The 14,498-nt window shown below is 53.8% G+C and overlaps 1 protein-coding gene across 1 annotated transcript in view; it reads right to left on the bottom strand.

Annotated features, from left to right (window-relative positions):
- LOC120249046 (katanin interacting protein) overlaps positions 1-14,498 on the bottom strand; it is a gene marked incomplete at its 3' end in the record, with an annotated part of 157,265 nt that overhangs the window by 32,698 nt on the left and 110,069 nt on the right. Inside the window, exons 10-13 of the mRNA XM_039257525.1 lie at positions 6,160-6,332; positions 4,842-4,907; positions 3,313-3,437; positions 1,668-1,770 (exon numbers count right to left, since the gene is read on the bottom strand). Of these exons, the coding sequence (XP_039113456.1) occupies positions 1,668-1,770; positions 3,313-3,437; positions 4,842-4,907; positions 6,160-6,332 (467 nt within the window). The remainder of the gene's footprint in view (positions 1-1,667; positions 1,771-3,312; positions 3,438-4,841; positions 4,908-6,159; positions 6,333-14,498) is intronic.

Raw genomic sequence — 14,498 nt, 5'->3', positions numbered from 1 at the left:
GCCCTCACAAAACATTTTGTCCTCACAGCAGCCCACAGGCGTGGGGCTACCCAGGGTCAGAGAGCTTAAGAGGCTTGCCCTTTAAAGGACAGTGCCAGACTGAGAGCCAGACTCTGGTCTAGGCTGGTACGGGGGGGTGTAGGCTGGTGCGGGGCGGGGTGTAGGCTGGTGTGGGGGTGTAGGCTGGTGGGGGGGGTCTAAGCTGATACGGTGGGGTGTAGGCTGGTGCGGGAGGGGTCTAGGCTGGTATGGGGGGGTGTAGGCTGGTGCGGGAGGGTGTAGGTTGATAGGGGGGTGTAGGCTGGTGCGGGGGGTGTAGGCTGGTGCAGGGGGTCTAGGCTTGTGCAGGGTGTCTAGGCTGGTGCGGGGGGTCTTTCTGCTGTCACGGGAGTTTGATGTGTGGCTCTGAGAGGGCTTTGGGTTAAGTCCTCATCTGCCAGTGGCAGGAATGGTGACCGCTGTGCTAAATAATTATAAGAGAGGCTCGGGTAAAGGAAGGGGTGAGAGGGGTGTGCCAGACACACGCCTTCCGACACAAAAGAGACGAGAAGCCGGGTTGCCCTTCTGCCCCGATGCCACCTCGCTTCTGACTCACGTCTCTGCTGAGTGGACACGTCACACAGCCCTAGCTCTGCGCGGTCACCGCAATCGCACTGGACTCAATGAAGATGAACATCACCTTTTGCAGTTAAGTTATTATATCCTTAACGTTTTCATTCTGCACAATCTCTATGATAATTCCCCTTCTTTTACACTTCTGCACCGTGCTGGTGCCTCACACCTGCCCGATTAACTCTGTTATCACGAGACATTTCTGTTATTTCTGGTTCTTTCCCCCTCATTCTTCCTTACTTCCAATCATTCTGCAACAGACATCTTTGTGCCTGTAGCTCTGGCTCACCGTGGAGTGATTTCCTGAGGGGTGGGGAAGCAAGGCCGCGGGGCCAGGAGGACAGAAGCATTTCTAAGGCTCTTCCTAAGCCTGGCCTTTTGTGCTTTTCAAGAGAGTTCCACCCATTTCTACTGACAGCCGGGTAAGCCCGCCGTAACCCTGCAAGTCCTTGAGCTTATCATTGAGAATAATCCACAAACCCAGATATCAAATCAGACATTAAGGCTGCTCGAATCTGAGTTTCTTTTTTTTTTTTAAGTTTTTTATGTTTATTTTATTTTTGAGAGAGCGAGAGAGAGCGTGAGAGACTGTAAGTGGGGGAGGGGCTGAGAGAGAGGGAGACACAGAATCTAAAGCAGGCTCCAGGCTCTGAGCTGTCAGCAGAGTCTGACACCTGCCTCAAACTCATGAACCGTGACATCATGACCTGAGCTGAAATCAGATGCCTAACCCACTGAGCCACCCAGGCGCCCCAGAACCTGCATTTCTGGATCACCAGTGATGCTGGACATGTCCCTGTGGGTTTACATGCTATTTATGTTTTGCCTCTTGTGTGCACAGGCTTCTCTCTGCTGCTACCTTTAGCTCTGTCACATGTGCATCTGGCTGCTGGGCAGGAGGGGGATGCAGACTCGGGCAGAGAGAGGTCAAGTTTACCCCTTGTGGCAGCCACCCCCACCGCACAGAGATGATAGCACCGAGGTGCCCTTCCTCCCTGCCCTTTTGGGCGAGATGCTAGATGTATCTGGAAGCCCCTGGAAGCCGAGCGTCTCACCTCTGGGTCTGGCACTGGCTCCTCTGTCGGCGAAACAGCCCTGCTGAGATGGGCAGAGTCGCTTTCGATGGTCTGGAGGACTTTCAGAAGCCTTTGTTGTTGTCTGAAATGTGATGTGGTTTTAGCAAGCGGTCGTAACAGATGGTACGCAACAGAGAGCGTGCCCGTCAGGGCCCCACACTGGCTTTGCTGTTGCAGAAGCAGCAGCGGTCTGAGAAGAGGCAGCCCGCCCCGCGCACGGTTCACAGGCGCAGGCAGGCTGCTCCCCCCTTTATAATGACTGCACGGCCTGTGATAAAGGAAGAGCCGAGTAGAAGATATCGGTTGGGGCAAGGCGACCCGCCGACTCCCTGGGCTGACTCGTAACTGAGCAGGGGCTGATGCCGGGGGTGGGCAAAGGACAGCAGGCAGGTGGGATATGGCCCGCAGCCTGGTTTTCCTCGTCCTGAGAGCCCAGAATGGTCTTTACCTTTTGATGCGTTGTTAAGACAAACAAACAAACAACCAAGAAGCAAAAAGCCCTATTCACTCGGGTGTTCACTGTCTGGCCCTTCACTGCACACGGCTGCTACTCCCGGTCTCTGCACCCCTTGTGTCTGAGGATGTGGGTGTTCCCAGCTCTGCAGAGTGTGGTTTGCAACGCACCCCACGCGTGCGGTGTAAGGCTGCGTACCCCTCAAGACCGCGGAGCACCAGGGAGCATGAGGACGAAGAAAGAAGCGCCTGGGGGTGTGCGCTGCCTGGGAACGGATGGCAGAGGATGGAAAGTGTCCGCAGGTACCAGCCCGCTGGCACGCAGAGGGATCAGGGAGTGCCTATGTGGACACAGCGACACTTGGCTACGGTCGTCAGGCTGTGGGGTCTGCAGTCGCTTACAGGGATCGCTGGAACTGCCTATTCAGAGTTTTTCTGCAAATCAGAGGAAGGACACCCCTCGGGGGTGGGCGCACACCTGGAGGGCACACAGATTCCTCTTCTGTGCTGTGGAGGAGGAGCCCCCACCCCTCTCTGGGCTGCTGCGGTCCCGGACGGGGGCCCTAGCTTAGCGACCAGGATGCCAGCGGGATTTCAGCCCCTCTGGCCCCTCAGACAGGCATAGGCATTCCGCATATACCACAGCGCGTGAAGCCCCGCACGCCGGCCCCGGGGGAGTGTTGCTGTGTGCCGATGCTTGAAACTAAAAGCTCAGCCTGGTGCGTCCTTCTGAAGACCCATTTCGCCTGAAGACTAGAGGGAAGACTTCTGGCCGTGACAATACAGCCTGATGGTTCCAAAAGCTGATACGACATGCTGATGGAACAGATTGCCGCACTCGGACAAATCCAACAGCAAAAAGGGTTTGAGGGACACGGCTGGGGGCCACTCTGACCCTCCACCCTGCCAGGCCAGCACCGTCTGCTGCATGGGGGGCTTCCGGGGAGGCTTCTGATGAACAGGGCTGGACCGAATCAAACGGGCGAAGACACGTTTGCCGGAAAGACAAGTCAGTTCTGTGCTTTAGGGCTGGAGGGTGAGGGAGGGTGGAATGTTGGGGGGCCGTGCTGCATGGTCTGGAATAAAGTAGGGGGAGCAAAGCAACACCTCAGCTCACAAGACCCTCGTGGCCACACTGCTATGGGGTTCTTGAAGCTGATGTGGTACACACCTGCCTCCCAGAAGGCCAATTCTGTCGATGGCCTCGCTGACGGCTCTGGCTCCCCCTGCTGTTCTGGACGGCTCCTGCGGGCTGCTCTGGCCGGTCCCACTGACCGCCTCCGGGGTAGGAAGCAGCTGAGGACAGAGAAGCTTATTAGACAGGAGGCAGGAATAGGGATGAGAGTAACAACAGCCTTCCCCCATGGGACCCAGCCCCCGCCCCATCCCCTGCCACCTCCACCCTCTGCCACGATCTTTGCAAAAAGACAGAGTTTTGTTTCTTATGCTTGGGGAGGTCCCAGGAAGCCATCTCTCCAATCAGCTATTGAAAAAAAAAATCTCCTCTCAAAATCTTTCCCTATCTCAACCTGTACCCTTGCTCTGTTTGCTACAAAGTAACCAGACTCCATGGAGAATTCCAGTACCATACTTAGGGCCCTTTCATTTTTACATTTCCTTCTCTTAGAGTTATTGTCTAAAGTAGACATGTGCTCCACTCTCTACCCGCGAGTGATTATAGCCATTGGCGGCTCTGTGGGTGGGGGGCAGGGGGTGGGAGGGTCGGGTCATCCAGAAATCTCGGGCTGTGTGGTGGGCAGTGCCACAGACTGGTCAGAAATGTCAGCTGGTGACGGTTCAGGATGAGCGGGAAATAAGAGGTGGAGCAGGAGGGACACATATAGAAAACCACTCGGGTGCTCTGGGGTGTTGCCCTGCCTACCGCCCTCTCCCGTGGGCACTCTCTCCTCCCCTCCCTGCCTCACTGTCCCCCCCACCCTTGTGTCTTCTTTGCACACCCCCCTCCCAGTCAGGCTTCCCTCTTCCCACTCCTGGGTCAGGCTGGGCTCATTCCCACTTCAGAGCATCCCGTTCCTTCCACCCAGATGCTGTTCCCTGCTGTTGGCTCATTCCCTAAGAGACGGGGCTAAGCTCAAATGGGACCTTCCCAGGGGCCTCCTTGGACCCCCGTTTCAGAGGCAGTCACTATCTATAATCCTTTATGCCATCTCGCTCCGAAATCACTGTTTATTTATGGCTTTACTTGATTGTGTCTGCAAGTTCCGTGAGGCCAGGGGCTAATCTGATCTGATTTGGCCACTCGGTAGTCTGGGAACAGGGCACAGACCCAGGCACAATCTCACAATGACGTTTCTGGGTGTTTCATTAATTCAGGCGCCCCCTTGGGTCTACTTGCCGGGGCTGCCTTTGCTGAGATGAGCCTAACTGACCTAGTAGACACAGACATTATTTATTTATTCAGGATACTGAGGTCTGTTTTTGCGTTGTCTGGTCAGGAACCCGAAACGTAGCAAGGAACTGGAGTCCCCAGGCCTGGGTGAATTCCAGCTTCTGCTCGCAACCTGGGGCAAGCTGCGCTGGCCCAGGTGTCCCCCCATCTGTGAAGTGGGCAGAAGGATGGCAACCTCAGGGAGCACAGTGAGGGTCTGCTGGGACCACGTGGGGAACGCCCTGGGGAGGCTACCGGGTGCCGTGGGCACAGTGGGCACCGGGCCGTGTCGTGCTCAGGCCTTCACCGACCTCAGGGCTCTCTTCCTTCCCCTTCAGGAGACTGGTCCACGATTTTGCCAGTGGTCCCTCCGTGTCCTGGAACAGGGTAATCATACGATCTGAGGTCACAATAAAGCCAATCACTGTGGACTCTTCACTCATAGATGAGAGCAAAGGCATGGGGATGGTCTTGAGATCCTAGAGGCACAAATGTCAGAGGCAGGGGCGCCCTGGGTGGCTTAGTCAGTGGAGTCTCCACCTCTTCATTTCAGAGCAGGTCGTGATCTCACCGGTCATGAGATCGAGCCGTGAGATCGAGCCCTGTGTCGGGCTCTGCACTGATGGCACGGAGCCTGCTTGGGATTCTCTGCCTCCCTCCCTGCCCCTGCTCTGCTCGTGCTCTCTCTCTCTCACACACAAAATAAATAAATAAACTTAAAAAAAAAAACATACACACACACATCAGGGGCAAAGGACTGAGCTTGAGGAGGACAGACAACAGGTGCTGCTGGATAAATGCCCCAAAAGGCAGCCCGTAATAGAGCCTGGGGAGAAACTGTTGGTGTGGACGGGGCCCCAGGCTTGCCGGCAGGCACACCTCAGTGCCTTCCAAAGACGTGACCTTGCTCTCTGGGTGCTATGAGTCACACCCAGGAAATGCAGCGAAACCAGGCCTCCCGGTTTCTGGCTTGCTGAGGGCATCCGGTGGGACGAGCTGTTTCCGATTCTGAGAAAGGATGTGTCCACTGGGGCGTGTCCACAGCCTCCTGCTCTCGAAGGGTCCCCACCCCACCCCACCCCACCAAGTAGCCTCCTGCTTCCTGCTCAGAGCTGAAGGCAGTGGGCACGAACCCAAACCTCCGCAGGGCCATGGAGCTTTCCCGAATAGGTGCAGCGGGGCAGGGGCCGGACAGCAGGAGGTGCTGCAGGCGGCCGAGGCCTGAGGGGCTCTCTCTCTGGGGAAGGAGGTCTTTCCGGAGAAGCCAGGGCTCTTGTCTACTCTATTAGTCTTTCTCTCAGCCACCAGTTTGCAACCCTGGGCTGAGGTTTCCAGGGCTTGCAGAGAGGCCAGCAAGGATTGGAGGCAAATTGGCCTTCACTGTCCGCTTTCGGAGGTAAACAAAAACTGGAAGGAAGGTGAAGACGCAGGAACTTTGGCAGGTCAGGGAGCGACTGTGCACCAGGAGGTGGAGGAACGGCTGGTCTGAGGTCAGGGGTGCCTATACCGTCTCTAGGCCTCACCGTGTGCTCTTTGCGAATGCTGCTTGGACACCTGAGCAGCGGGGTCCCTGAGTAGTCAGTCCCCCACCCCCGTGGTCCTTCCCCTGTGCCCCAGGACGGAACACACCTGCAGGGCGCTGGTGGGGGCCTCCCCTTTTCTGCTGAGAAGCGCCCTCTGCAGGGCCTCATTCTCCACCCGGATGGCCCTGAGCACGGCCGACGCGTCTTCCTCTCGGTCCTCAGCCTCACGCACGGGTTTTCGGGTGGCTGATAGGGGTCTCTCTCGCCGGCTCCCAGGTCCTGCGGGCGGAAAACAGGGGGTGCTGCTTGATATTGCATTCTCAGAGTGCAGCTCAAAAATCCATTAGACCCAAATTGAGGCGCATTCTATAAAACAACTGGCCTGTACTCTCCAAAAATGTCAAGGTTAAGAAAGACAAAGGAAGCCTGGAGAGCTGTTCCAGATTAAAGGAGACTGGGCAGACATGGCAGCAGAAGGCAGTGGCAATCCTGGCACTGGATCCTGGGTGGGAAAACACTGCCATGAAGGAAATTATTCCAGCGAGGGGAGAAATTCCGATGTAGTTTGCGGTGTAGATAACACTATTATATTAATTCGGACTGTTCGAAATTCCCTGAGTGTACTGTGGTAATGTAAAATGAATGCCCCTAGTCTGGGGAGATACCCACTGCAGTGTTCAGGGGTCAAGGGGAACGATGTCTGTAACTTAATCTCAGATGATTAAAAAGCATACGCGCATGCATACACACACACACACACACACACACACACACACACAGTACAACTATAAATCAACTAGGACAAGGGGTGCCTGGCTGGCTCAGTAGGAAAAGTCTGCAACTCTTGAGTCTCTAGTCAAGGGTCCAAGCCCCACGTTGCACCTAGAGCTTACTAAAAAAAAAAAAAAAAAAAAAAAAAATTCAACCAATCAACCGGGACAAAATGTTAACAACTGGTGAGTCGGGTTGGAGGATACATGGAGTATCGTTTGTACATCCCTGCAACTTTAAGGGTGAAATGGCACCTAAATAAAAAGTTGTAAAAGAAATTAATCCCTTCACAAAGCACCTGTAAGGAGTACTGTATGCTATCATGGAGACAGATGGGCATCTGGGAGTATTTTGCTTTATTTTGTCTTGGTTTTCCATGGGTAACAAGAATTGCCAAGAATTTACACCTCAATGGAAGAAAAGAGTACTATAAAGCTGGGGTCCTTTCCAGAAGTGCCACAGAAAGGACAACCAGTTTTATACAGCTTAAAGCGGCGTGCAAACAGCACCCCGTAAGACTGCGTGGATAAAATCAGTTCTGGAGTACCCACCCAACAGAGTACTACGGAGTGTAAAAAGAAATACATACTAAACAATCTACAGATGGAATGAGATAACAGCCTAAGCCTGCTTCCTAATCATCTGGGCAGTGGCTGGGTATGTAGACGAAATGACATTGGCCATCAATTCATGATTGCCAAGGTCAGGTAACAGACACAATGGAGCCCCTATGACATTGTCCCAATGGCCTACCTACGTGTGGATTCTTTCAATATTAAAAAAAAAAAAAAATCTCCATTTAAAAACAGAACTCAAGATGTTTCTATTGGAATGCTTAAAGAGGCTTTTGCCTATTGAATTTCATCCCCTTGGCAAATATTTATTGAGCGCTGCTGTGCCAGGCTCTGTCCTCGGCCCTGGGGACACAGCGGTGACCAGACAGACAGAGAACCTCGTCCTTGTACAGTAAGACAACAAGTTGGGGAATGATAAACAGAAGAGTGTTAGACGGCAGAAGATGTTCTGGAAAAACAGGCAGAGCAGAATGGAGCGGGGCTGGAGGGTGGTGCTGTGGCCCAGGCACCAGGGAGGGGAGCTTTGAGTGCAGGGCACCAAGGTGGAGCGGGCAGCCGGGGAACCAGGCTCAGGAGGCCTAATGGCGGTGGGGAGGGACAGCTCGCTCAGGGCCGTGCTGTGGGTGAAACGCGGAGCCACCGCAGCCTCTAGGGAAGGGACTGCTTGCCCTGACTGAGGTGCTGAGTGGGGGACAGACTGAATGAAGGGAGGGAGGCGGAGGTGGCAGCAAATCCTGCATATGTGCTGAAGACAGGGCCCGCGGGGTTTCCTGACAGGTTGGATGTGGCCGGGAGAGGGAACGGTGAGCTGGGAGGGCTGTGGGTAGAACAGGTTTGGGGGAAGAGAGCAGGGGCTCAGGCTCGGACACATTGGGTCCAAGATGCGATTCTGGCATCCGAATGGAGCTGTCAGGTTGCACGTACACACTTGAGCCTGAGTTTGGGAGAAGGTCTGCGCTGGAGGCATGAATTCAACGGAAGCAACTGGATCACATCATCTAGCGAAGGTAACAAAGTGGTAATTCACAGTGTGACCTCCTGGGATATATAACACGGCATCCATCCATCTTCACGACCTCAGTAAGCCATCCACGCGGAGCACTGGCGATTCCTGTCGGAACGCTTGGCCCTTCTGCTATGTTGTGTGAGGAGTGTGGGGTCTGAAGGCAAGTTCTGGAAGCGACATCTGGAACAGCACTGGGAGGAGAGGAACGGAAACCCAGCAGCTCCGCTGGGCTGGCTTCCAGGACGGCCGGGCACTGGGTTGATGGGAGACCGTGGCTTTTTATGGAAAAGCTAAACTAAAAGGAGCCACATATCAATTCTCACCAGGCACCCAGGGAATGGCTGTGAACTTGAACACTCCGGGCCGAGGGCCACAGTCCAGCTCCAGCTAGCACCTGCCATATACAGTTACGCTCTTTTCTTTCTAAATTTTTTTTTAATGTTTACATATTTTTGAGACAGAGAGTGAGTGGGGGAGGGGCAGAGAGGGAGGGAGATACAGAATCTGAAACAGGCTCCAGGCTCTGAGCTGTCAGCACAGAGCCTGACACAGGGCTCAAACCCACAGATCGTGAGATCGTGACCTGAGCTGAAGTCCAACACTTAACTGACTGAGCCACCCAGGCACCCCCATGTAGGTCGGCGCTCTTGGTGTTGCCTTTTTCTCCCCCTAAGAAAAGCTACAATCTATGTGAAATACCCTGATTTTACTTGTTCATGACATAGCCTCGTTTTTAAGAAACCTCATGAAGGCCAACAGAACCCAAGGGGCTGGCCTACCTCAAGGCCACGACAAGTTCAAGCTACTCTCCCAGGAGGGTCAAGGACACCCAAAGGAACCTCGAGTGGCTGCGGATGGCCGGCAGGGGCGATAAACGGCAAGTGGGTCATTTTCTGACTTTGATTGTAGTCTCTCATCATTACCCCAATGCTGCTCCTCAGGACAGGAAGGTAAGGAGTGGCAGAAGTGACCCGGGATTCTGCTCACCCAGGTCAAGGCTAATTTTTAGTCTCCCCTGTTTGCCCTTCTGATCAGTGACCCAAACACTGAGCAGAAAGAACGTGAGGGCTGGAAGCAGCTTGGGCTTAACCTGCTGATGAGTGTGGGGACCCTTGATTGGGGTGTGGAAATGCCCCCTTGGGGAGATGCAGGGAGCCACACAGGGCTCAGGTCCTGGAAGTAGCTGGGAGGCCAGGACTCGGTCTTGAGCTACACTGAAGCTAGAGGGGGGGACACTATCTGAGATCCTTGGTGAGGGAAGGCCACATCTGAGTGGAGACTTGAGGCAGTGAGCCCTGTGAATACCCATACAGCAGACAGGGGTGGGGGTGTTCTGGGCCAGGAAACAACAGGTGGCAAGGCCCTGAGGCAGGCAGGACTTGGGGGCTGGGTTCTCCTGTAGCCCCAAGGCCATGTCAGCTCCACAGGCCTCAAACTACAACCCTGGTGACTGGCATGATGATTTTTGCCAAACAAAGGTTTGGAAAATCATCTCTACCCCAGACCTTGTCACTCTTGGTATTTGTGAACAGCAGCAAAGCACGCTGTTTGCTCCATCATCTGCACTACAGCAGAGCTAAAAAACTCAGGCCCCTTCAGATCCTCTAGATGATTCTATAAATAAGGGACCCAGGTCTATAAATAAGAGATAAGTGTGCCCAGGCTCTGACAGTGGGGGTGCAAATCCCCGCGTTGGTAGAAGGCTCAGGCAGCGCCAAGACCAGCAGAGCATAAGCCCCTTCTCCATTTCCAGCTTAGAGAGCGTATAACGTCGGTCTCGGAAGAGCTGTGTGGTGACCCCTCCCTTGTTCTGGTCTTTACGTGCACAGGTGGCCCGTCCTCTCGTGCCTCAGTGGTCTGAGGCTGGGCTGGAACGGTGTGCCCGAGACAGCCCTCCGTCCTTGGTCGCTGCACCCCTGTGCTCGCCTCTTCTTGGAAAAGGATATCGAGGGAGGTGCGTTCTTCCGGCGGGGCCCATTTCTGTCTACAGAGACTCTTCTGCCCCAAGCAGATTTCACCGGGGAGGGGAGGCTCCTCGGACAACGGGATCATCTCCAGCTGCCTGTGCCCTCTGAGTCCTATTATGCTGAGGAGACGCTTTGAAAAATTAAATCACCCTTTCCCGGAGTGAAGGTCAACTCTGCAGCTCCATTACCAGAGCTGTCCTGCCCGTGGTTTCCGAGAGACATCTGCATACGGGGCCGGCGTCCCCCTGAACCCCATTTCTGCTGGCCAGCTTGGGTTTATGGTGCGTTTTCCCCCGACACGCGAGGCGACCACCTTTCAACCCGTTCTGACGCTCTCACTGCTCACTCGGGTGAGCCAGCTCCGCACCAGCCTGAGCTCCTCAGGGGGTGGATTTATTTTCGTCATACACCTAGAGAATGGCAGATTTATTCACACGATAAATCTGTGCCACCGGCAAGTGGCAAATTGCACATTTTAATTTATCCCACACGCTGCTCTTTTCTGGTGGAAAACCATCCCTCTTCCGGTCACTTCGCTTTCTCTTTGCTTCACCAAAATTGGCCTTTTCTCTCTCTCACGGAGAAAGAGTGAGCCTGTCAACACGGGAGGTTTACCACGAATACAGCGCACGTCACAGAAGAAGAAGAGGGGTACGGGGCTCCCCGGCCAGGTGACTTGCTCCCTTCTGCCAGGTGGGACCCCAAAACACTCAAATTCAGAGTGTCCACAAAATCAGCCCTTACTGCATGCACGGGGCCTTTGTGGTCACCTGGGAATCCGCTGGAACGACAGATACTACATCTGAGAATAACATGGGTCTCTCATAAAGATTGTGAGCCAGTTGTGGGCGTGTTGTGTAACTTTTACTATTTTTTTTTTAATTGGAAGTAGGTGCTAATTTTTGTTTTAAAGAGGAAATACACCTGAAAATGGGAATTCCTGGAGTTTCTTGGAAAATCATAAGATCCCGGGGCGCCTGGGTAGCTCAGTTGGTTAGGCATCCGACTTGGTTTTGGCTCAGGTCATGATCTCATGGTTTGTGGGTTCAAGCCCCCTGTCGGGCTCTATGCAGACGGCTGCAGAGGCTGCTTGGGATTCTCTGTTTCCTTCTCTCTCTGCCCCTCTCCCACTCACTATCTCTAAACAAACAAACAAACCAAAAAAAGCAATCTGGTAACCTCTGGCCAGATGGCATTCCCATGTGGGGCCCCCTTTAGACAGGTTATAAGTCCTTGGGGCTGCACAGGGCACTCCCACCCCCTACGGTCACGTGACCATCCGCTTGGAAATTGTGCGCTTGTTTGTGAAGCAAAAGGTTCAGGGAAACAGCTGCCTTAGCCCTGTTTTGTCCTGAGATGCCCACACTCACCTGTAAAATCCTGAGATGCAGGGGCGTCTGCCTGGCTCAGTTGGTTATGCATTGGACTTTGGTTCAGGTCATGATCTCACAGTTCATGAGTTCGAGCCCCATGTCAGACTCTGTACTGTCCATGCAGAGCCCACTTTGGATCCTCTGTCTCTGTCTCTCTCCATCCCTCCCCTGTGCTCTCCCTTTCTCTCCCTCAAAAATAGCAAATAAACATTAAAAAATAGAACAAAATAAAATCCTGAGATGCTCGCACTCACCTCTATAATCCAACTGGCAGGTAGGAAGGGGGCCACACTGAGCACAATGGTCTACACCTGAGTACTCAACCCTCAATACAGCTCACAACCGCACAGCCTCACCAGGCCACAGGCTTCCCGTGGTGTAAGAGGCTGTGACCAGTGTCCACGAATTCCTCCCCCACCCAACCCCCCCCGCCCCCCACCGTGCAGCCTCGCCCAGCAAGGGGTGGAGTCTATTTCTCTGGCTGGGCTTAGCTTGGTGACTTTCTGTGGCCAACAAGTCATAGGATGGTCACGGCCAAGTAGAGTCTTTAAAAAGCACTTACACAGGGGCGGCTGGGTGGCTCAGTCGATTAAGTGAATGACTTCAGCTCAGATCATGGTCTCACAATTTGTGGGTTCGAGCCCCGCGTTGGGCTCTGTGCTGACAGTTCACAGCCTGGAGCTGCTTCAGAGTCTGTGCCTCCCCCTCCCTCTGCCCCTCCCCCACTCATGCTCTGTCTCTGTCTCTCAAAAATGAATAAATGTTAAACACATTTTTTAAAAAAGGCACTTTCATGTTAGGGTGTGTCCTGTTGCTTCCCCAAGACCACCTGGCACCGGCTAATGAGACCACGTGGAACCAACACGGCATCCCAGCTGAGGTCCTAGGGCCAGGTGGCCTCCCAGTTGTGTGAGGGACTGGCTGTCCGAGCCCGTCTGGCCCCACCGGCCACCAGCTCTGTCTGGAGCCACCCAGCCCACCTGCGGACTCCTGCGCAAAGACAGGTTGCTGTTTCAGGCCACCGTGTTTTGGTGCAGTCTGTTGGGTGGCTGTGAAGAGCTGATACACAGGGCTTGTTGTCTGGGGGGCGTCTCTGGGGGCAGGTGCTGTCTGTAACTGGAACCCTCCTCATCCAGCCACCAGCTCTTTCTCAGCCCCGGGAATGCATGTGATTTTCAAGGCAGGCAATCGGGGCTCCCAGCCACCCCGACTCCGTGCCTGTCCTCCTTGCTCCTGGGTAGCACAGCCCTTTGCCCCACGCCCTGCCTCCGGGGCATCTGGAGCAAAATGTCCCTTGTGCTTAATTTGTACATGAAATGAACAGCAGTTTGCTCTTGTCTTTCCTGCAGCAGGGACCTCCATCACGGCGCCCAGTTTTCCTTTGGGGAAACCAGCCCTTCCCCTCTCTTCTCAGGCTACAGAGTTTGGACAGATCTGACCCCGCTCCTGGCCCAGCCTTTCCCTGAGCACAAAGACTGGGGATCCGTTCAGCGGAGAGCTGGTTCTTGGCTCTGCGGGAATTATTAGCAAAGGGGCAGTCCCTTTCTCTAGGGTTGCTGGGCCAGTAAAAAGAGCCTAGAGGCCCTGGGAGCGGGGATGAAGGGAGCCATCCGTGGGCCAAGCCTGAGACCAGAGATGTGGTTCTCAAAGTGTGATCCTTGGGTCGGTGACATCAGCATCACCGGAATTTGTCATGGGATCAAATTGGAAACTGGGACTGGGGCCCAACAATCTGTGTTTTCATTTGCTTGGCAAAGAATCCTGATGCACATTCTGAGTTTGAGACCTGCTGGACTGGAGGAGAGAAGAGCTAAATGATGAAGAAACAGCTTTCCGGTGATATCACCTGGGCACCTAGATCCCACCATGCCTGAGGCCAGATCTATAGTCCTGAACTCTCCAGGTCTGTGAACAATACATTTTCCTTTGTTGCTTTAGCCAGTTCGTTTTCCTGTCACTTGCTATTAATAATGAACATGGACTAACTCTACGACTCTGGACTTTGGCAGAATGGTTTTTCTGCTGCTGGTATCTGACAGAAATGCTAAGTGCGGGGCTGTCAGCGTCCTCTAATTCAATCACGCTGAACGTGTTACTTCATTTCTATGGTTGGCAGCTTGTCTGAGAAAAGTGGTTCAGATCTATCACTTCCCTAGAGCATTCTGACAACTTGGACGGTAAACTTTCTACATTAAAGACTAATGTTCTTCCCTCAATAAGACAACAGGTCTCTGGAAGTCTCATGGGAGATCCCTGGGTAGAGACAGGAGTGACACAGGACATGAGGCCCCTTCATTAGAATGAGGACAGTTACAGTGACAGAGTAATGAAGCTCTCCTGCAATTTGTGCACAGTTAATTGACACAAATTCAATCTTATGACCTTGGGGCAAGGGTAGAAATAACTCTATGAAGAGTGCAGGCAACACGCTGTACTTCTGGTGATGCGAATCCGGACCAACTCCTCCTTAGAACACAACTAGAAAAGCTGGCCCAAGTGTCAGACTCATCTGATTGAGAAAAGATATTTGTTTGAAGGCACAGAGAACAGACAGGGCTGTGAAGGATTACAGGGCCGAAAGTAGGCCAGAGAAGGAAACCCAGAGAGGCGAACCCATGAGGAGCTGTTGGCTCTGAGCTGAGCCGCTGCAAAGCTGGGAGGCTGCGTGGAGCTGGTGACAGACTCGGGGTCCCAGCCTGAGAGTCAGGGTTACCTGCTAAGGGCCAGGATCGAAGGGCACAGAAAGGCTAGCA

Source organism: Hyaena hyaena, unplaced genomic scaffold (assembly GCF_003009895.1).
Source record: "Hyaena hyaena isolate Hyena2069 unplaced genomic scaffold, ASM300989v1 scaffold_624, whole genome shotgun sequence".
NCBI classification, from domain to species: domain Eukaryota; kingdom Metazoa; phylum Chordata; class Mammalia; order Carnivora; family Hyaenidae; genus Hyaena; species Hyaena hyaena.
The sequence above is the reverse complement of the archived record's forward strand: the minus strand, read 5'-3'. Positions and strand labels throughout refer to the sequence as shown.